Source organism: Barbus barbus (genome assembly GCF_936440315.1).
Source record: "Barbus barbus genome assembly, chromosome: 16".
NCBI classification, from domain to species: domain Eukaryota; kingdom Metazoa; phylum Chordata; class Actinopteri; order Cypriniformes; family Cyprinidae; genus Barbus; species Barbus barbus.
In genome coordinates, this window is record NC_136744.1 from 10,660,914 (window position 1) to 10,683,784 (window position 22,871).

The following is a 22,871-nucleotide window of genomic DNA, read 5'->3' on the forward strand; positions in this document are numbered from 1 at the left end:
TCTGTATCTGACAATGAAAATGATTTTTGGTTACAGAAGTATAGGTACAGAAGTATGGGTTGGACAAAAAATTTCATTCTTCTCATTTGAAGATATAAGCCTTATAATAAAGACACAAACATCAGTAAAGATTATGTCTAATGCTTTATAACGGCAAAAATGGAGCATCATTACAGTATAGGCTAAATGTTTGCAAATACAACATATAACATGTCTAAAAACAACATTGACTTTCACATTTGTTTTGTAGGCAAACGAACTAATACAGTGCATTTTCATTCGCTTAATTAAATAGTATAGTATTTCTTAGATTTTCAAAAACACAATTTCTTAAGAAAATTACCTTACGTGATAATTTTTCCATCAGTTCCCTGTTTCGTACACTCAGGAGCTTCTGCAGTTTGTCCAACTCTACACCACTGGCCTGAGACCTGACCACAGCACGCTGCTTGATATCAGCCTTCTCCAACGCAAACTCAGCCACCATGCTGGCCAGGGCCTGCTCCAGTGTGAACACCTTTGCCCTCAGCTCAGAACCAGTGGTCCGCTGGGCTGCAAGCTTAGATATGGTATCAATTGAGGTGTCCTGACTCCTCTCCTGCGGGGTGAATGAAATTGTGAGTTCCAATGCAAGTGTTTATTAGGCAAGCTTTACAGTAGACAAGGGACTAATTTAGCTAATTTTAAACTTCACTTTATTTGTGCATGTGTATATGTATGTTTGTGTGGGCGCACAAGAAAGTTGATGTAATTATAATTTTGAATGAGTAATTGATATAGTATACATACTTTACAATTAATACAATGTAATGATTTAAAATAAGTGTAATAATGTAAAAGTCTTGACTGAATTTTATGCATCCTTGCTAAATAAAAGTAAAAAACTGAGAAAATAACCTATGGTATGTGTCACCTTATGCAAACTAAGGATGTTGTTCTCTTCTGCCAGCGCTACATTTCTGTTCCGCAGATCCTCCAACTCTTTGATGTGGTAACCCAATGCCTTATTTAGACGCACATTCTCCTTGAACATTGAGCGAGATGCGTCATCCAGCTGTCTGATAGGGCCAAGATGGAGGATGTCATCTCATTTAACTCATGCAAAATGTATCTCACAAACAGTACTGAGAGAGATGGAGAAGATACTTACATGATGGCTTCATTGTGAGATCTTTTGCTCCGCTTCCTTCTCTAGATGAACCTAATGAATGTAGAATGAGAGAGAATGAGGAAGATTTTGTTGAAATGTTGTTTGTATATGTACCTTATTATTGAAGAACCTTTGCTCCATTCTTGCAAGTGTTTTCTTGTGTTCTAGATCTGCATTGTCCATAGTTTCTTTCATCTGTATAAAACAATGGTGATGTTATAACAGACATAGCACTTTATACTAGTACTTCTGCATCGGTGTACATGAAATAAATAGGATGAATTATAAATTTTTGAGTTCTTGCTCCATTTGAGGCTTTTTCTTAAGGAAGTCATTGATGATCTTAAGCTCTTCTTGAATCATGTCGAACTCACTAGATCTCTTCTTAAACTTCTCCTCCAGCTCATTGATCATTAGCGTGTACCGAGCGACCTGTGAAGACAATCAGTGAGAAATGCTGAGCAGTCAGCAACGAGGCAGCGAGTACAAGAGTGACCTGCTCAGTTCCTTTATAAAAATAACAGAAACTGTATTTATTATAAAAATTAATCTTTTGAGTATTCGCTATTATATATTGTCCTTTATTAATTAAATAAATGCCATTGTTCAAATTAATGTTCACAGAGAGGAAGCTTTTAGTTATACAAAAATGGCATTATCATTATCTTGCATAGTTGCTGTATAGATGGAATGAAGTGTTTATAAAAAATGAATGACTATTTATCTATTTAAATGGATGACTTTTATTTCTATATGATTTCAAACATTGTATTTTCAGGATTTTCTGAATTTTTTATTGATGTATTTTCTGTCATCTTTGTTTTATCAAATTAAACCTGAAATCACAATGATGAGAACAAAGAATGGATTTATCCCAGTTTTCCCAACTGAGGAAAGGCATTTCTTACCAAATTCTCCTTTTCCTGAGAAGCCATTGTTTTCTCAAGATGTATTTGTTGTTCCAGCGCCATTATCTGAGAAAACAACATTTTATAGAGTGACTTTACCCCTAAAAATGAAAATTGTCATCATGAACCAACTTTCATGTTGTTCCAAAACCCATAAGACTTTTGTACGTCATCTTCAAAACACAAATGACGTTTTATTCAGTCCCTCTACAAGTCTATGTTGACGCATCCAAAAATGTATCAAGAGATCATAAATGAATCCATATGAATCAAGCGGATTAATCCAAGTCTTCTAAAGAGACAATCACTTTATATGATGATGAATAGTTTTAATTCACATATAAACATTGATCAATGCACATACATAGGGCAGTATGGTAAATGGAGGCTCAACTGTATTTGTGCAAGAACAAACCTCATTGGTTCTTGAGGAGTTTCATTTTATCTTATGTGCCATATACAGTATATGTTAGTTGATCAATGTTTATATATAATTAAACCTATTTTATAAAGCATTGCCTCCTCAGATTTGTATTAAACTGCTTGATTCATATGGATTACTTTTATGATCTCTTTATAAACTTTTTAGAAGCATCAAAATTTTGGTGCAATGGACCTTCAGTGGTTTGTAACAATGAGGGTCAGTAGATGATAACAGTTTCCAATGTTGGATAAATTAACCCTTTAACAATATGAAAGACAATATAAAAACAAACCATTTTTGTTGTTAATCAGCATCCACCTACTTGCGCTTTAAAACAAAAAGCAGACAAACACAAGAGCTCTTACAAATCGCTGCTTATTTATTTGCCTCATAAAAATATTGCTAAAATTTAGCAAAGACAGACAATAAAAATGTATTTTGTGACTATAATAGTCATAGTGAAACAATCCAACACTGCAACTCCATAAATAATACACAATCACAATTATATAAAATCTCACATCTAAAATCCGAACACACACATATATCTAACAACACTTCCAAAAGACACAACCATTATAAAATATCACCCCATATAAAACACCCACAGGACCGGTCACATTCAAAGAACAGTAAGGCTTTTGGAAATGTTGAGTCGATTCTGGATCACTGCCAGGGGGCTCTCCTTCCCAACGCACGATTAGTGACTTTCTGCAGAAGAAAGAAGACATGCTTTAGAAAGGCTAATCAAACTCATCACTTGTATACCTGAAATACTACTGATTTACAAACTGGCAGTATTACTGTATCTGGGCTATTGTGTGCAACTCCTACTCCAGAACCTTTTAACAATACCTTGTTAAAGAGTTGAGCGTTTAGGCGGTAGGAGCGGTACTCTGCCTGTCTCCTTTCCTCTTCCCTTCTCCTCTGGACCTCAGGAAGTTGAGCATATTTCCTGAGGGAATACACAATTATTTGGCAATTAAAGTGCAAAATTATCGGAATCAATAATATCCAAATAAAATATTAACATACTGCAGTTTAGGTTGTTATGCATCTGGCCTATTTTGAATCACAGATATAACACATAAAAATAGAAACTGAGATCTGTATTATTTTAGTAGCACTGACTATTACATTTGTACTGTTTACTATTTATTTATTTTTGCATTTACTATTATCATTTTTATTAATACTTTGTGCTTTCATTTTCATTTTAAAGTGTTAGTAATTCTGTGTTTTTGTCATTTCTAGTTTTTTTTAATAGGTCTATATAGTTTTAAGTTTTAGTTACTTTAACACTTCTTAAATACATCTTATACTGACTTTAAATGAAAATGAGAAACGTTGCCTTAGAATCTTGCTGGAAGATTTTTATGAAGTAATGAAAATGGTTGTCTTTTTAATGTTAATAAACCTGATAGAGAGTAGGGCTGCATGATATTGGAAAAAACTCACATTGCGATATTTTGTATTTCTGCGATATATATTGCTATATGAAAAAACCCACACCAGATGACTTGAAAAGCTCTATTTGGAAAAAAAATGATCAATGATTGGGGTGATTTTGAAGGTGAGTAAATCAGCATAGAAAAATAAACAAATCACAAACATAGATATAATAGAACAAAGATATAAATTAAATAAACAGTCCTTTATATTTTTCCGGTGAGTCTAACAGTATTTATTCAGGTATACTAGTTGAATAGTCAAATGTAAAATAACACTGCATAGTCTTCTTCACTGTAGAAATTAAATCTAATAAATCTGTGTTAAAGCTACAAAAGTGATTTTTCTCTGTGTTTTGTTGTTTGATTAACATTCATGACACAGAAAGTCTAAGGAACATTAAACTGCTGTGAATATACTATCAATATACTATCCATTTTCTTTATGAATTGTTTACCTTCACCTAAGCCATAAGCAACTGTGTTTACAAGGATACATGCGTTTTGACAGTTTCGCGCTTATGTGTCATTTCAGGCACAAATAGTGAACGGAATTCAGTGTTCACGTGCATCTGGGTGGCTCTCACCATGTAGACATCACCGGATGCGAGTGGTGCGGCATAACAAAATACAATAGAAGCCATTATAATCAGTGATGCTGGATGCGGCACGACAGCAAATCCCCGAGAGTAAATCCCTCGTTTTCTTTATGACGTTCTGATACAAAGTTCAAAGAATTTGCAACGGTCGCTTTGTCACATCCAGTGTAGACAGCATGGGGCGGCACTACACAACGTAACAGCTGTCACAAAAACGATCAGTAGGCTATAAATATCATGATCAGTATACTAAAAATCGCACATCCTGCGTTTTGACTATCGCGGATGTGCACATCGCGATATCAATGCTGAAACGATAGAGACACTCAAACAAAACCACGCACACACACACACAAAACACACACACTATTACCTCCTGAGTCTGTCTGTCCTGTCTATTCTCTGACTGTGTGATTTCCTCCCTACCCAACTGAAAGCATGTAGAAGGCACAAAACAACTTGCAAATAAAGCATCAAAAGTCATGGAATGCTTTTTAAATCTGTTAAGTGACCTATATATGTACAATTTGGTAATATGTGCATTTTTTTCAAACAATCTTGATGGTTAATGACAGAGACAGAGACAATGGATACTTACTCTTTGGATCTTTGAACCATCTCTCTTCTTGGAACGACTCGTTTACGGGGTACTGGAGCTGCTAACGGGGTCATGTTTTAGTTTTCATCTTAATGCAAGCTGTACCAAGCTTGTAAAATATATAATGAACTTACTCACACTACTAACAACACACTAGTAATCTTATGCTATAAGGTCACCTGGTCTGTATGAACGTGATGGTGCGGGGCAGTTGAAGAGCTCTTCTCTCTCTCTGTTGAAGACTGCCTGTAACCTCCTCTCCTCAACCAGCAACCCCAGACGCTTCATCCGCTCCCGTGAACGAGATACAAACTCTGGCCGATGGAGCTCCAGAGCTTCCTATAGAAAAAACATCAATGCAAATGCTCAATGTTAGACTAAAGGTCTTTGCACACTGAGTCCGAAATTCTCACATGTTAAAGGGTTACTCCACCCCAAAATGAAAATTTTGTCATTAATCATTTGCCCCCATGTCGTTCCAAACCCATAAAAGCTTTGTTCGTCTTCGGAACACAAATTAAAGGGGTCATATGATGCTATTTTAAAGATCATTATTTTGTGTATTTGGTCTAACAGAATGTTGACATGCTTTAATGTTCAAAAAACACATTATTTTTCAAATACTGTACATTATTGTAGTTCCTCTATGCCCCGCCTCTCTCAAAAGCGCCAATTTCTACAAAGCCCCTCCTTCCGACAAGTGCAGACCTTTGTGCATAGCCAGCCTTGTACTCTACTAGGTTCACGAAACGGTCGTCCATAAAATGCGTTGCGCAAATTTGAACATTTGGGTTGTGCTGTTGTAAACAAATCTTAACCAATGATTTCTAATTGCATCTACTTTCGGAAGGCCAAATAAAGTACTTTTGCTTTCGCATAGAAACGCACAGCATCTCCCCGACATGGCTGCATCAACACTACTCTGGTTACTGAAACCACGTCTTTTCTTTGCGTGAACATACTCTCCAAACTCTCCTGATACTCTCCAAAATGGTGCTAGGGTTATGCGGAGGAGACAAATTGTTGAATAAAGTTATTTTAGTTTTCTTTGCGTACAAAAAGTATTCTTGTAACTTCTTAAAATTACGGTTGAACCCCTGATGTCACATGGATTATTTTACCGATCTCCTTACTACGTTCTGGACGTTGATCGTGTTAATCACATTGCTGTCTATGGGAGGGTCAGAGAGCTGTCAGAATGCAACAAAAATATCTTAATTTGTGTTCCGAAGACGAACAAAGCTTTTATGGGGTTTGGAACGACATGGGGGTAAGTGATTAATGACAAAATTTTCATTTTGGTGTGGAGTAACCCTTTAAAAAATAAATACGACCTCACGTTGTAAACGCTGTCACGAGTGGCAATCACGTTTACACACTGCCTCTGAAACGTTCGTCCATCATAAAACAAATTCGGGCCAGGTTCGATTTTCTGCGTTTTCACATCCGTAGCAAGCATTTTGATTGGAAAGGATGACGAATACGAAAAAATAAAAACTAAAAAAACGCATATGAAAATTTCAGACTCAGTGTGCAAGGACCTTAAAATCAACAATCAACTTCCATGTACTCGCTAAAACCACACAGCAGGATCCAAAATGAACATTCAAAATCTGGTCCAAACTTCAATGATACTGTTCTACTGTTCTTCATTCTTGGTTATCATTATAATTATCATCCTTGGTGTGAACAAGCTTTAAAATGGATAAATAAAACAGTTGTTCGTCACACCTGTAGTGAAAGTCGAACAAGAGCCGAGGGTTTGTCACTGATATCAGTCTCTGTTGCTTTTATGGACTCTGTTGGCCTCTCTTGTTGGTTCTGTCTCTCTCTTAGTGGTTCTCTGGTCGTTTCTCTCCATGGTCTGGTTCTAGTGTAAGGCTCAAACCAGACTTGGCTTGGGCAAGGGGCTGATTCGGTCTGTGGCTGGTTTTCCTTGCGACCATCACACTTAAGCTCATCAGCTGCGACGAACCATGACACACCTTAAAGAGAACATGATATATAAAACAGTAAAAGAAAGAGAAAAAGATGCTGTCTGTGAAAAAGAGTTACAGAAAAATGCTGTCTGTGAGAATGTAATATGCACCGTTTGGGTAGCGTGTCCGGATGCTCTTGTTGCTGGGGTCTTTCTTCAGAGCAGTCAGGGTTTGGGTGGGTTTAGATGTGGAAGCAGTGGGGATGGGAAAGCCACTCTGAATGCTTCTGCCAAATGTGTTTGATGAACGGACATTTTTGAAAGCACCTGGTGAGGGAAAGATGGTGCCCACGTCCCGAGTGTGTCTGCGGGTTCCATTTATAACAATTTCCAAATCACCTGCAAAAACAATACAAAATCCCACGACATATTTTGTTGCAGTTACTCTGTCTAATTCACACGTCGCTTAGTTTAAAAAGTGGACCATTCTTGTGTTACTGACCTGCCTGCACACCTTTGCTGACCAGTTTGACCTTTGACCTTTTGGAATTTAGGTTTTGGGAAACACCTCTTTGAGAATGATGGGATAAAGTGCTTGAAGATGATAAAGAATCAGCAGAGACCTGGACCAATAACAGAAGATTAGACAGTTAGATAAGGAAACCTTTTAAGTGTTTGGTGTCGGTAAGATTATTTGTTTTACAGACCATTTTATTCAGCAGGAACTTATTAAATTGATCAAAAGGGACAATAAAGACATAATGATGATAAAATATTTTTTATGTCAGATAATGTTGTACATAAACTTTCTATTCATCAAAAATTCCTGAAGAAAAAAATTGACAAAAATATTAAACGTTTTCAACATTGATAAGAAATTCTTGTGACACTGAAGACTGGAGTAATGATGCTGAAAATTCAGCTTTAACATCACAGGAATAAATTAGATTTTAAGATTAAAACAGAAAATAGATATTTTAAATTGTAACAATATTTTACAATTAGTTTTTTTAATAATTTTTTAAAAGCAAAGAGCCAATAGAAAAACATTAATGTATATTTAAAATGGTCAAACGGCTCAAATATAAAGAGACGTGTAAAAATATAACATCTTTCTTTTTAATTTGTTGATTCTCTTTCAAAACTAAGAAGCTGAACAGTCTGTATTAAAGAACTCAATCAAGCAAAGACTTACTTTGGAGTCATCAGTGCTCACATCATCGGTAGCAACAGAGACGGCAACATGTTTAGTACGGGGTTTCCTTCTTCCACTTTTCTGCATATTGATGGTGTTGTAAAGTCTGAGCAAGCTGTCACTGCTTTTCAGTCCCTTACTGGTGACCCGGTGAGGTCCAAAAGCTTGCAGCAGCCGCTCTGTGTCAATGGTGGACAGGCTACTGCTCGTCTCCACACTCGCAGACTCATCTCTCTCAGCAGGACAGCGATGCACTCTGTCCTGACTCTCCTCATGCTCAGGCCAAGCTTGTTGTGGACCCACGTCAAACTGAACTCTTTGCTCTTCTCCCTCTGTGGTCCCATCCTCTCGATCACTCCTCCTGTAATACTCTCCTTTCCTGCTGTGTGACTGTTGTATAGTTAAGTCTGTTGGAGTGGTATTGTGAATGAGACGAGACAGGCGCTCCAGTCTATCAAGCAGAGACGTTTCTCCCTCAGTAGCTGGTCTTGTCTCCTCCATGCTCCATTTTTCACTGAAGCGACGCCACAGCTGGTCCAGAGAACTGCTAATCTCTATGCTGACATCATGAGGTGTTCTGTCCTGCTTTTTCTTGCCCCCCCTGTAGGACCTACTGATTGGCTGAGAAGGTAAATGGTGTGGTTCTAGTGGATATTTGGGCTCCTGAATAGTGCTAGTGTGAAGATGCACATCATCTGTACTGTAGTCTGCCTCCATGTGTAAGGGGACAAAATATTCTTCCTCATATCTATACTCCTCTTCTATGCCAACAGTGTCCATGCTCTTGTCATTTTGGTCAGCAAAAGTGGCTACTGATTCTGGAAGACCATTTCCAGACACACTGGAAACTGACAGTGGGAGAGACAAAGAAGATTATATGCTGATGTTTTTATGTAACAGCAACAGTCCACAGCAAAGTTTATATTACTAAAATGTAATATACATCTGGATGGGTAAATTTTGACCATTTAATTTTTGAACTATTCTTTAAATTCAGCAAATTTTGTACTAATACTAATAGAAACACTAATGTTCATCTTACCTCTCTTCATATTAGCCCTCTTACTGTAGATGCCTTCCTTGTGTTTTGTTGTAATTATGTTGTCTTCTAGCTCTCTACAGCCTAAAATGTCTGTATTAAAGTGTGGCGGGACAGCATCATCAGAACCTGCAGAGGGAGGGAAAAAGAACAGGAGAGAGCATGAGAGAGCTGGATCAAACAGAGCAAACAGCACTGAAGCAGAGGGGCCCAGAAGGGTTTGGCATGTGGATCAGATGAGGCTTGTGTTGCTGGATTGGCTTTCTCATGAACAAAGACCATGAATAATGCAGGACTGGGTGAGAGCGTGAAGCACCTGCAAGACTCAGGGGGGAGGGGCCAGTAGAGAAGCAAGTAAAAACCCATTTATGCTCAATCACTGATTATGTATGGGAAATTTGACCTTTTTTATATCAGAGCTCTGTGATACAAAACAGGTGCACATGAATTAAAGGATTGTCCAGCAATGATGTGTCCTCTAATAATCTATATAGTGTATCTGTATTATCCTCTGTACATCTGTATCTGCATTATCTGCACAAATAATGTTGTGAAAAAATATGTAGGGCAGGAACTAAGTTCGATCCATTTGCTGATACTTGGATGGAGGCAGATCTGAATATAAACTTGCAGTCAACTATAAGAAAGGGGCAGGATTTAGGCAGACTAAATGACTGGAGAAGTCTGGCGGACTTTGCAAATAAACTCAAATTAGGTGAAGTACTAAAATTACTAAACTAGAAAAGAAAGAAAAGAAAGAAAAGAAAGCTAAACAAAACGGTGTAAAAAAAATTGTTCACTATAAGATCAATAGCATGCATTTAGAAAATAAAAAGGATGAATTTTTATTTCATGACGACTTTAAATAGCCTTATTATACAGCTCCCAGGAGGACTTTTATTTCATTAAGTGGGGCATTTTGTGGTCAAATATTCGTTTGCAGACAATCACTATGCAAAAGCTGTGCATTCTCATGACTTTTTAGCTCTGCCCCACGGCACGCCTCCAGGAGCTCGACTGTTTCTGGAGAGAAGTGGTACAGCTGCTTCTTTCTTTTATAAATCTGATAAAACTAAAGACTCTTTGGAGATATGAAGGATTCAATACTACTCTATGCACTCAAGATTAACATGAGATTGGCAGAAACTATGCATGTTATGACCTCTTTAATGAAAACTAAACACTGCTGGCAATTAGCCCGACCAAACAACTTCCTTAGAGCTACTGCTTCTTCTTCTGGTGTTTTATGGCGGTTTGGCAAGCCAGCGAAAAAAAGGTGCATTACGGCCACGTACTGATCTGGAGTGCGCATAGATTTGGAAGGAAAAAATAAAAAAAAAGACTAGATTCTATCTATTGTTCCTGTGTTTTTCAGGTATTTAAATAATATGTTATGCACTCTTGATTGTCTTGACCCATTTCCTAACAATAATTTTAAAGAAATATCAACTCCCAGCCATCCTAATTCTTGAATTAATTGAAATCTCACCCTTTCACATGCAGAACACTCAAAAAAGAATATGCTTCACTGTTTCTGATTCTCCACATTTGTCACACTTTCCCGATTCATGCTTCCCTATTTTATGAAGACTACAGTTTAATGTTGTATGTCCAATTCTTAATCTCGAAACGATGACATCTTTCTTCCTATTTCCATATCTTTTCCTCTCATTTCCAACACACTCCTGAATCTGGAAAAGATGACTATTCCATAACTTTTGCCATTTCTTACTTACTTCACTTCCTTAGAGCTGTGCTAATTTCATGCCTTTAAATTTTTGACTCAAATATCCAATAATGTCCATTTAGGTATTCGTTTAGCAAGTAGCTGTAGAGCCAAAACAAGAACTTTGGTCACATTCCATATAAACTGGTAATGTTATGTAGGATGCTATACTGTAATAACTGAGTAAGGTTCTCTGTGACATACCTGGGTGAGAGCTTTCTACAGTTGTGTCAGAGCGACCAGCAGAAAGCTCTGGATCAGCCTGCGGGATGTAGAACAGCTCGGAGCTTCCATGAGGTTTGTATGGCAATAGGGCAGGGACAGCTACAGAAAGGGTACATAAAGAAATATAAATCAACTGATTAATTTACCAACATCAAATGCCACTGAAAAGCATATAAAATGTACATCAAATACCTGCTTGAACAGAGAGAGTTCTGGATGTCCCAGCCAGCAGCTGACAGGGAGCATATGTTTGTGGGTATCTGGCCTGTAAGTGTGCACTGAGGCTTCCTGCATTCTGGCCTTGAACTGGCTCTCTGTGTTCATATGATCTGGCATGATTTGATTTTAAGATTCGGTGTATGGACTGCAGATGTTCACCAGTCATGCCTGACACCATTGGAGGTGGGACATCTTTACTGGTGTTTTGACTGGATAGTCTGCTTAAGTAGTTTGGATTGGACTGGTGTTTGGGTGATAAGGTGACGTGTATGTGAGAGAGATGGGACGTCTTGCCAAAGGTTGAATCCGACGCAGCACTGGATAATATCTGGTTACTGCTAGTGACATTATTGTCCATGTGAGGTATTCTTTGGATACTCTTGGGATTGTTTGTAACAATGTTCTCTTTGTTGTCATCAGTCATTTCTTCTCCTTTCTTCTCTTCTCTATGTTGTTCTTCTCTCGCCGTCACTTTTTCTCTGCCAGATACATTAGATTTAACAGCTGGCTGAAGTCTCATTTGGCTCGTGCTCTCTAAAGTCTCATGGTCAGGACCAACACTGTCCAATTCCTCAGTAGCATTGATATGACATAATGATGGTGACTGTGGAGACGGAGTGCGGCGAGTGGTTGATATAGTAATAGAAGTAAAAGGCTGGGAACTGAGCCCCTCTCTAAGGGCAATCTGACGAACTTTGGCCTCTAGATCCTGTTGGATAGGAGTATAAAATGGAACTGTGTGCAAAGGTTTTGGATCAATTTTCTGCAGCTGATCTGAGGTATGATTCTCCATGTTACGCAGTCCAACAAAGCCCTTCGTCGGCTGAGATTCAGGACCAACACTCGACTGAGCACTGCCCTCAGAATCTGAGCTCCACTGAGAAACAAAGCATGAGAAAGAGAACAAGATGTGTTATTATTACTGATAAGAGCTAGGATTGGGGAGGACTGTGGGAAGTAGATAAATGAGAGATTCAGTAGAAACACTGCAAGTATGAGAGCACAGAATAAATCACGCAAATGTAAACAGCAGCTTTACCTTGAACACTCTCTATCAGGACTTTCCATAATGCAGTCTGCCGCACCAGAAACAAAACTCATATTATTTCAGACTCACCACTGAGTGTGATATTTAGGATATTAAAATTCTTCCTTAGTAATAGTTTTATTTTATGGCCAATTACCAATAAGTGGCCCATATTAAAAATCTTACTTTGTCTAAATTCATTAAAAAACTGCAATAGTTTTAAATGCTACAAGTGAATTTAGGCATCACAACATTATGATGTCCAGTATAAAAAAAAAAATTATATTTTGAGATTTGCTAAAGACAATATTGAAGAGTGTTATGAACCCTATAAAGCCTACCATATCATATTTAGCCTTCAAAATTAACAACATGATCAAAGCTTTGCTAAGAACCTGCTGCATCTATAAACCTGCTGCCTCTATAGTTATTCTTGATTCTTATAATGTAAACTTAAGAATAACTTTTATATTGTTAGTAATAATTTAAGATGAACACTTAATGGACTGAAGCAACTTTTTTGACTTTAACTTCAACTTTAGTTTATTTTATTCATATCCATCTTTTTTTAACAAATCATGTTAGTGTGAGTAAAATGTGAGTATCAAATATGACATCAGGCTTTTTCAGTGATTGACTAAAATTTTAAACTACTGAGCTTTGATAATAAAACGATTTATATATCATAAAACGCATTTAAATATAATCTAAGATATATCATGGAAGATATAGCATGACAACTAAAATGTAAATGCATTTTATGTAAGTGTCAGTCCTTGTCTTGTGTTTCCCCTCCTCCCGTGCCCATATTCGGCCTTCCTGTTCCTGTCCTCGTTTGTCTTCATTAGTTTAATTAGTCCCTAGCCCTGTGTTTTGATTAGTCCACACCTGTTCCGTATTTCCCTGTGTTTACAAGCCCTGTGTTTCCTAGCCCCTGTGTCCGGTCTTATCGTCAGAAACGTCATTGATGTTCGTCTCTCCCCAAGCTCCTCGTCTCATTGTGTGTGTCTCTCCAATAAAGGTGCTTATTGGAACTCCTACGTCTCCTCGCTCCTTGTATCCCGAGAGGGAACGTGACAGAAGACCGGACCTACAACAACACTATGGCTGAAGACAGGCTTTGGTGTCTGCGGCAGGATGGTCGGGAGTTGGTAGAGTATGTAGAGGAGTTTCTTGAGGTTTCCAACGAGGTGAGCTGGATTGACGCCTCGCTCGGTGTGTGTTTTCGGTTTGGGTTGGACAAAGATGTCATCAGCTGCGATATCCCCACGTCCAGTTTTTCCCTTATCGGGCTGATAAATTATGTCCTCAATGTACATGGCATTGATTTCGAAGTCGAAGAATGTCAAACCGATCTTCGTCCAACCCAACCCGAGAACAACCCGGCCTCACCAGCTCACCGCTCGCCAGGACCCTCCACATACCCTGCCAAATGTTCCGGCCACCCAACTCTTCCCAGCACTGCTGCTGTCCTCAGCCCAGAGCACCCCCGCAACCCCGCGCTTCAAGAGCGCCCTCCTGAGTTCCCGCTGGTTCCGTCCAGCCCTCCTGAGTTCCCGCTGGTTCCGTCCGGCTCTCCTTCGTCTCCGCTGGTTCCATCCTCCCGAGCGCCCCCAAGTGTCCGCGCCTCCCGAGCGCCCCCAAGTGTCCGCGCCTCCCGAGCGCCCCCAAGTGTCCGCGCCTCCCGAGCGCCCCCAAGTGTCCGCGCTTCCCGAGCGCCCCCAAGTGTCCGCGCTTCCCGAGCGCCCCCCAGCGCCGGCTCCACGCACGTGCCCTCCAGCGCCGGCTCCACGCCCGTGCCCTCCTGAGTTCCCGCTGGTTCCGTCCAGCCCAGCTCGTCAAGAGCGTCCCCAAGTGGCTGTGCTTCAAGAGCGTCCCCAAGTTTCCGCGCTGCAAGAGCGCCCCCAGGTGTCCGCGCTTCCCGAGCGCCCTCCCGTGCCGGCTCCTCGCACGTGCCCTCCCGTGCCGGCTCCTCGCACGTGCCCTCCCGTGCCGGCTCCACGCACGTTCCCGCTGGTTCTGTCCAGCCTCGCGCTGCAAGAGCGCCCGACAGAGTCCGCGCTGCAAGAGCGCCCGACAGAGTCCGCGCTGCAAGAGCGCCCGACAGAGTCCGCGCTGCAAGAGCGCCCGACAGAGTCCGCGCTGCAAGAGCGCCCGACAGAGTCCGCGCTGCAAGAGCGCCCGACAGAGTCCGCGCTGCAAGAGCGCCCGACAGAGTCCGCGCTGCAAGAGCGCCCGACAGAGTCCGCGCTGCAAGAGCGCCCGACAGAGTCCGCGCTGCAAGAGCGCCCGACAGAGTCCGCGCTGCAAGAGCGCCCGACAGAGTCCGCTCCTCTGTGGCTCCCAGGGGGGAGCTTCCCCAAGAAAATTTTGGGGGGGGTAAGAGGGTCACAGCCTGTGTGGCCGGGCCAAGGGCCAAGGCCACACGACCCGAAAAAAATAGGCCGTGGCTTCCCGAGTCCCCTGACCCGCCCTGGCCTCCCGAGTCCCCTGACCCGCCCTGGCCTCCCGAGTCCCCTGACCCGCCCTGGCCTCCCGAGTCTCCAGATCCGCCATGGCCTCCCGAGTCTCCTGACCCGCCATGGCCTCCCGAGTCCCCTGACCCGCCATGGCCCCTGGAACGGGCACCGCCCTGGAGGCCTCCAGAGCGCCCACCCCCCCTCCCCATTGGATGGTGTTAGGCGTGAGGACACGCCTTCCGGAGGGGGGCGTAATGTCAGTCCTTGTCTTGTGTTTCCCCTCCTCCCGTGCCCATATTCGGCCTTCCTGTTCCTGTCCTCGTTTGTCTTCATTAGTTTAATTAGTCCCTAGCCCTGTGTTTTGATTAGTCCACACCTGTTCCGTATTTCCCTGTGTTTACAAGCCCTGTGTTTCCTAGCCCCTGTGTCCGGTCTTATCGTCAGAAACGTCATTGATGTTCGTCTCTCCCCAAGCTCCTCGTCTCATTGTGTGTGTCTCTCCAATAAAGGTGCTTATTGGAACTCCTACGTCTCCTCGCTCATTGTGTCCCGAGAGGGAACGTGACAGTAAGGATTCTGCTATATTGTTTTAAAGATCTCACAGATTTACAAGCTATCAGATTTTCATCTTACTTTTTGGCCATATAAATATCAGCAACTGCACCAAATTGTATATTTTTGCTTAGTTTGAGCCTCCGAATAAAATTGAGGTGTTCATTTCCTACTTGTATGAGCTCCATAAACTCCTATACCATACTATATAAGACATAAAAGCCTCGTGTTTTTGTTTATTTTGTCTAAACTATTATTTCATGTTAGCCTTCACAGGGTTAAATTATAAGTCTTATTATAAATTAACTAAACTGAGCTTGCACAATTAAATATCTAATATCGACCAACACCAAATAAAATTTTAAAACCAATACAGTGCCAGTTTATTGCACATTCCCTGTGATATTTATTTGAGAAGTTTGGCAGACAGATCGACCTACATCAGCAAGTCAGTAAAAATGCTGACATTCACCCAAATGAAATTGGCAGACCTTTCTGTGCTGGCGTATGTATGTTACCTTGGTGTATTTGGTGTTCAGTAGAAGCTCTCTTTTGATGTCTTCAATTCTCTCTCTGTCCTCAGCGTTTAGTTCTAAGCTTTCACACCGGCGGCCAGAAACCTTCATCAGGATCCATTCTAAAGAGAGACAGAATCCAGTCATCCACAAAGTAAAAACCACTGACAACTTAAAAGCACCACTGGTACTGATAAAACCTATAGATGACTATACGTCCTTTTAGACAAATCACTGTGTTTACCTCGAGCACGGCTATCTTCTGGATCACTGGTGCTTGGCCGGCTTGTAACCATTGAAACGGGTGACTCACTCTGCAGGAGCTTGGCAACTCTGGCAGCCAATGAACTCTCACTGCTACTGTCACTCATACTTTCAACCTCAGCTGAGACATGAGACGAATTATTCTCAGAAGAGCCTTCAACCTCAGCTGAGACATGAGACGAATTATTCTCAGAAGAGCCTTCAAACTCAGCTGAGACATGAGACGAATTATTCTCAGAAGAGCCTTCAAACTCAGCTGAGACATGAGACGAATTATTCTCAGAAGAGCCAATCGCAGCATCCTCAGTCTGGTCCTGGTTCCCTGCTATCAAAGGAACATTTATCTGCATGACAGATGTGACTGTAGGTGGCTTTGCTTTATCTGGGTCTGCAGCACAGCAGCCTTCAGGTTCAGCCCGCCTTGGGGTCACACAGAGGTCACGTGACTTCAAACTTTCCTCTCTGCTTAAAGAGAGAGCGGTGGGCTCTATAGTTGTGTGGTCAATCTGTTGAGGGCTTTCGAAGGATGACAAGCTTCCTTTCAAAGCCGAATCTGATGAAGACCGAGTCAGCAGCAAAGAAAGATTCCCACCAGCTAACAGAGATGTGTCATCACGATAACCTTGAATGTTTCGTCCTAGTGAAACAAGGGATGTGTGACTCTCTGAGAGGTGGTGTGAGCCGGGAGAGGAAGTCAGAGAGGATCGACCAGAAACCAGGCTTTCTGCCCGGCCCAGCAGACGTCTGATTTCATGCAGTGTTCCAGAGCCTACGAAAGAGTCATCATCCTCCTTTACCACTTCTCTGGGACCTGGAGGAGGCATGGATTCTGGGCTTGGAAGGCCAAAGCTTCCTTCACTTTGTGGAACATCAGACTGTTGTAGGCTTGATGAAGGATGTAAAGTTGAACGAAGTCTTGGTTGAGTATCCGCCTGGCTGAACATCTTCACAGTTCTGTCACTGGCCGGTTGGCCTTGCTCATGCACTGACAATCGGTGTGTGACAGAAGCACTGGAGTCAGCTGAGAGCTGACTAGAACTGGAGAATGTCTCCTTCTGAAGACTGTCAACTATATACACAGAAAACAAAACACATCATTAATATATGACCACATACACACTACACAAGGGGTAGGCAACGTCGGTCCTAGAGTGCCGCTGTCCTGAAGAGTTTAGCTCCAACCCTAATCAAACACACCTGAACAAGCTAATCAAGGCCTTCAGGATTACTAGGGCTACAGGCAGGTGAGGTTTTTTTCAGGGTTGGAGCTAAACTCTGCAGGACATCGGCACTCCAGGACCGACATTGCCTACCACTGCACTATACAAATAAAGCCGACTATCTTAACTATCATAACTTTAACAGTGCACAAACATGTCAGATGTCTTTAGCTCACCTTCAGATGGCTGTGTGCTTTTAGTTGATGTTCCTATGGAGCCTTTGATGGTGCATAAGTCAGTAGGAGAGAATTCAGGCTCTCTGATTGGTCCTCGGCGAGTAAATGGATTTAAGATTGTTGAAGGTGACTGGTCGATACCCAAATTTAAGAGATACAACTATAAAACAGAACAATAAAATATCTATCAGGGTAGATAAACAAATGACAAAAATAACCCTGAATCAGTGGCTTTCAAATAGGAAGTAATGTAAATTTTATAATGAATTTAATTTTCTAGTTATGCTGATCTCAAAAATATTTTATTGGGTAGAAATTGCTATTTGTGAGCATCATTTCAAATGTTAATTTATTCAGTTACCTTGGACTTCTGGAATCATCTATAATTATTTTAATGCATTTTATTTAATATAATTATTTTAAATATAGTTTTTTTGTATGTATGCATTGACACTCCAAATTTCTGAAAAAGACAGTTTGAAAACGAGCAGCTTTGTCATTACAGCAGAAGTATCAGAAATATCTGAGGGGCTGTTGAATATTCTCTTTGACAGTGGGGGCCTTGGAGTCAAAAAAGTTGACAACTGCTGCCTTAAAGGATACTTTTGGCTTGACCATAATTGAACACTAAATGCCATATTTCCTACATATATTACTTTCATAATGTAATGTGAAACAGGATATTCCGTTAAAATGATGTATGGTGGAATTTGATTTTATCCATCCAACATTCCGTGATTTAATACCAGATTAGAGACCTTAATGTGAGTTTGAGTATTTTGAATTCATGTTGATTTTAAAGTCACAATGTAAATGAAGAAGCAACAGATCTTTTTTCCATAGTGTGATGTAAATCCGTGTGAAACAGATTATCAAAAAAGGGAAACTATTTTATCCAGCAGTTGCTGATTGTATGTTGATTGTGTCATTTTCACCGGAAGATAGAAATTGTGACATTTTGATTAAAAATTAATTACTTATTAATTATAAATAGAAAGGGAATTTAATTTCATGCCAAATTTAAGTGCATTCTCCAAGTTCTTCTACAGACAGCACTGGGAACTTACAGGGATCCTGTCTTCAATGTTGAGTTCCCTAGTGTGAGGAGGGGGCGCAGGTCTGGAGGTCCAGTAGGGTGCATAATTATCTACTTCAAGACTCACTACTGAAGAGGCGGCTCCCACTGATGCCCGCATCGTCTGCTCACCATGGCAGCTGCCTTGAGAACTAGTGAGAGTGCTGCTCATGTTGAGGCTTGATGACACGTCACTGAAGCGCCCCAGACTGAGGAGAGGAGACATCTTCACTGAGCTTTTATCCATGTGAGGAGCTGAGCTATTCTTTCCTTCACCCCTTCCACCTGAAACGAAGGATGACTGATAGTCCAATGATCTGGTAGCTGTAATGATGTTATAAGATTGTGCCACTGGAACTTGCTGATTGTGTCTCTGAACAGAGGTCACCACAGAGCTCAGGGAGGAGTGAGAGTGTGAGCGATTGACAGGGGACTCAGATGCTTGTCCTCTGCACGCACCCGTCCCAACTACATCCACCCGACAGGGTGAGCCGCTTGCAGAATGAGAAGAGGAAACTGGCTGAGTCATCTGGGAGCTGGGATTTGCACCAAATGTCAGACGCGTGTCTCGAGAAAGCATGTGGTTAAGTGCTTCAGAAACAACATCCTGTGCTTTTTTCTTGGGTGACACACCATCAAACCCGTGTAGTGCCAAATCATCATAAAACGACCTGCTAGAACTCTGATTGGCTTTCCAGGCATCTACTTTTTGTAAGTAGCTCAGACTGGGAAGAGAATGTACTCTCCCAAGTGCCAAACGAGGAACTTGATCTTTCATCTCTGCACCAGCGTAAAAGTGCTGAGTGTCGGAGTGAGGTGTATCAGAGGCCGGTGGATTGAATACAGGAGGAGGAACTTGTTCATTTGAAATGGGATGGGCATGTGACATTGTTTGCGCAGTCTCTGAAGATCCACAAGGAACTGTGGCTGTTGTTTGGATGGGAGAGGAATGTTGATCGCTTAGGTCCAATGATGGAATTAAGCCAGTTTTGGAGTGATTGTTTTGGGAGGATGTAGCTGCAGAAGCAACAGCCTCTTGTTTGGAGTGTATGAGTGAGAGCTTGTTCAATGCTGGTGGGGGTCTCATGAGAGATAGTGCTGGTGTGGACTGAGACACAGGCTGAGATCTCAAGAATGAACCATCTGCTGCTGTTAGATGACCGGAGCTCCAGAGCACTCTATGCAGATCTGGTACATGCATCACACCTTCACCAGCTGGTGTGACACATAGTCCACTATGGGAGCTTTTGCTCCCACTATGGTGCCTACTTGCTGGTGCAGAGATGGAGCCTTTCTGTCCTGTAGACAGAAGCTGATCATGGAGATGATCAGTTGTTTGGTGTGAAAGCATCCGTGAATCACGAAAAGTTATATTTGAAACATCTGCAGCCTTCTGAAATGAAGATGATAATGACAATGAAACACCTTGGGGCTGCTCTCTGCTTTTTTGAAGATTCATGGAAGGATCTAACTGGCTTTTGTCTGTGTTTTGGTGAAGTGTGGTAGGTTCAGAGGTGGAGGAAATGCCACTGCTGCCACTTACAGCCACAATAACATCCTCTTCCCTGGACTCTAACAAGAGCCGAGCAGACATTCCCTCACTAAGCTGCTGAGCAGTGGTCTGCTCCTCTCCTTCCATATGTCTGATGATTTTGTCCTCAGCACCATATGAAACGCTCCCATGATCCTCAAGCCCTTTGCAATGGTCTCCAGGTGACAGGCTGTGCTGGGAGAGTGAACAGCAGCTTTTTTCACCTGACAGGGCTGTTGGTACCTCCAACGGATGCTGGGAAAGTGCAGTCTGGTCAAGAATTGTATTTTGGAGGTTGGAATGATCAGTTACAGCTACATTTGAAGTCCTGGGGCACCTCTCAGTCATAACTGAGAAGTCAGGAAATCCCCTGTGTGCACAAAAACAGAATATATTATATAAAAACACAAAAAGGTGAAGACAAATTTGAACATGACTAAACAAACAGTACCGAAGAGGGACAAATTCTGCATCTGTATGCTGAAATATAGTGGAGTCAGAAAGAAGGTGAGATTTGTCCAGGCAGAGATGCAGGGTAAGTGCAGGTGACAACTGGCTATCCTGAAACTCTGAAAAAGAAAATCAATTAAATAATTATAAATCATATATAATAAATGTCATAATGGAAAAATAATAATAATAAAAAATACATATTAGGAGCTAAAATGCTTTTTGGCATGAAGTAATGTACAGTGGATTTCAAACATCTGAGAATTTTATTATAGTGTTTATTTACAGTTTTAAATAAATTGGAATCCCAGATTTTCAATGTGACCTTAGATCTTTGAAGCCCACTGTATAAAAACAGCTGCTCTCTGTACCCAGTTGTAAAGTCTCGGATCTGTCTATGAGTGGCTGCACGCTTGAATCCTGAGTGTTACTGAATGGTCTTTCATCATTGTCAGGATCTGTGTATGGTCCGCTAGCCTCTGAATCATGCATATTTTGTCCATGCTGCTGGCAGGGAATCTCTGCAGGGGGCTAGAAAGGTAAAAAGAGGAAAGGTAAACTTGAGTGTCTGCAAGAATGCTCCAATTTTTAATGGTTGCAAGAGAAGTTTAAAATAGTTCAAAGAAGTACTTTCATGGTCCTCCATATAGGCACAGCCTAAATAACAAAAATGTTTACTTAAATGTTTTCTTGGATGGCCTGAGAGTAAACTTTCATTTTGGGTGAACTATTCCTTTCAACTGTATATTTATCTGAATTTAAGTTAGTCAAATATATTTTTTCATGCTTTCATTTTATTTCTATATTTTCAGACTTATAACCACTGTACTCGAATTTCATCTTCGTTATACAATTTGATTTCTCATTCTCTCATCTACCTGAATCACACTGAATCATTAGGAATACATGTAACTTACGACACATGTATCTAAACATCATGTAAGCAAGTGTCTGTACGTGTAATTCTGCAATCAATTACACGTGACCAAAAAAATATATATAATTCCTGCAGTGAAGACTGCTAATTTAACTTTACCCGCTAATCAGCCTGACCAGCTAGCAATTGATTAGCCGATGAATACAAAGCTGTTTTTTTTAAGTTCATACAAGTATGCTCTCGTGCCTTCGGTTCTATGTTGACTATATAAAATAATAATCATATATTCACTGCCATCAAGTCATTGCACAGCCATTAGCGCTAACTTTGAGCACTGCTCACTTGTTGCCATGCAGTAATGGTAGCTAAGTTACAATGTTATCCCGCTTAGCTAGTCATGTAGGAATTATATCGAAGGCTCGCACATTCCAGAATCAAAAACACGCAATTAAGCCATATTTCTACTTTTATTACGAGACCGCAACTTCCATCTACTTACATTGTTTACATCTGCTGCACATCCCTCTGAATCCATGTCGTTCCTGACGCAGACGTTAACGCGCATGCGCACTTGTTTGAACTAACCGGAGTTTGAATTTACAGTTAGAGTAAAGAAATACAAACACTTTAGAATGTGTAACTGGTATGTAAAACAGTACCAATAACAAAATGTATTAAGTTATCTTAAGCTAACGGAACTTTCTCAAAGTTAACGGTTTAACCGACAACATTAAGAGTCAGTGGCGCTTTGCTTTCAGAACGAAAATGACGCTGTTGCTATGGTAACAAGAAAAGCCCGCAGCGTCGCGCGGGATTAGAGAGTATGGAAAGTACTCAATTTATATATATATTGCCGCAGAATATTATTTTCCCACTTTTTTTTTTGACGTAACCAGGATCTAAAGTAATCTAATGGTTCAAGCTGCACTGGAGTTATGTGGGAAACTCATTTTATGTTTGAAACAAACATTATGAACGAGTGCTTTAAAGCTAAAAGTCCCAAATTACCCTCTTAAAACTCTAAGAGTTTAAACTCTTTACCAATATTATTCCAGTGTTTACATTTTCTTAAGGCTTACATACATTATCTGAAAAACTATACCTATCTTGCCTATTCTTTTTGAATTTTAATCATTTCCATCAATTGTTTATACGCCATTTAATTAAGAAAAATAAACACAGGACGGGGAAAAGCGTTTACATTAAAGAATATAGCCTGTGTTAAATTTGACAGACAAACGAATATGATATAAACGCACTCGTCTTTTTTTATTTC

The 22,871-nt window shown here is 40.8% G+C and overlaps 2 protein-coding genes across 13 annotated transcripts; both read right to left on the minus strand.

Annotated features, from left to right (window-relative positions):
* Positions 1-82: 82 nt before the first annotated feature.
* On the minus strand, positions 83-1,277 carry LOC306882165 (basal body-orientation factor 1-like; the record flags this gene model as incomplete). The annotated part of the gene is made up of 4 exons (XM_079436643.1): positions 1,151-1,277; positions 914-1,058; positions 344-598; positions 83-100 (listed from the first exon to the last, which is right to left on the minus strand). Exons 2-4 carry the CDS (start codon positions 1,031-1,033, stop codon positions 83-85), a joined length of 393 nt encoding a protein of 130 aa, XP_079292769.1. The 5' UTR covers positions 1,034-1,058; positions 1,151-1,277.
* On the minus strand, positions 1,248-22,393 carry LOC306882548 (uncharacterized protein). Of its 12 annotated transcripts, XR_013785265.1 has the most exons (23): positions 22,095-22,376; positions 21,090-21,249; positions 20,720-20,837; positions 18,730-20,638; positions 17,663-17,822; positions 16,247-17,335; positions 16,006-16,124; positions 11,423-12,326; positions 11,210-11,329; positions 9,283-9,408; positions 8,241-9,088; positions 7,548-7,668; positions 7,217-7,444; positions 6,859-7,112; positions 5,307-5,466; positions 5,128-5,188; positions 4,903-4,959; positions 3,338-3,437; positions 3,073-3,193; positions 2,775-2,809; positions 2,059-2,124; positions 1,525-1,582; positions 1,248-1,345 (listed from the first exon to the last, which is right to left on the minus strand). XR_013785265.1 is itself a non-coding variant. In XM_079437263.1 (20 exons), exons 1-20 carry the CDS (start codon positions 22,158-22,160, stop codon positions 3,149-3,151), a joined length of 6,597 nt encoding a protein of 2,198 aa, XP_079293389.1. In that variant the 5' UTR covers positions 22,161-22,393; the 3' UTR covers positions 2,843-3,148. The 12 variants fall into 12 exon arrangements, 9 of the variants coding, with proteins under 9 accessions (XP_079293384.1, XP_079293390.1, XP_079293389.1 ...); XR_013785267.1 differs by lacking the exon at positions 1,248-1,345 and having other exon boundaries at positions 1,517-1,582; XR_013785266.1 differs by lacking the exons at positions 1,248-1,345; positions 4,903-4,959 and having other exon boundaries at positions 1,517-1,582.
* Positions 22,394-22,871: the final 478 nt, after the last annotated feature.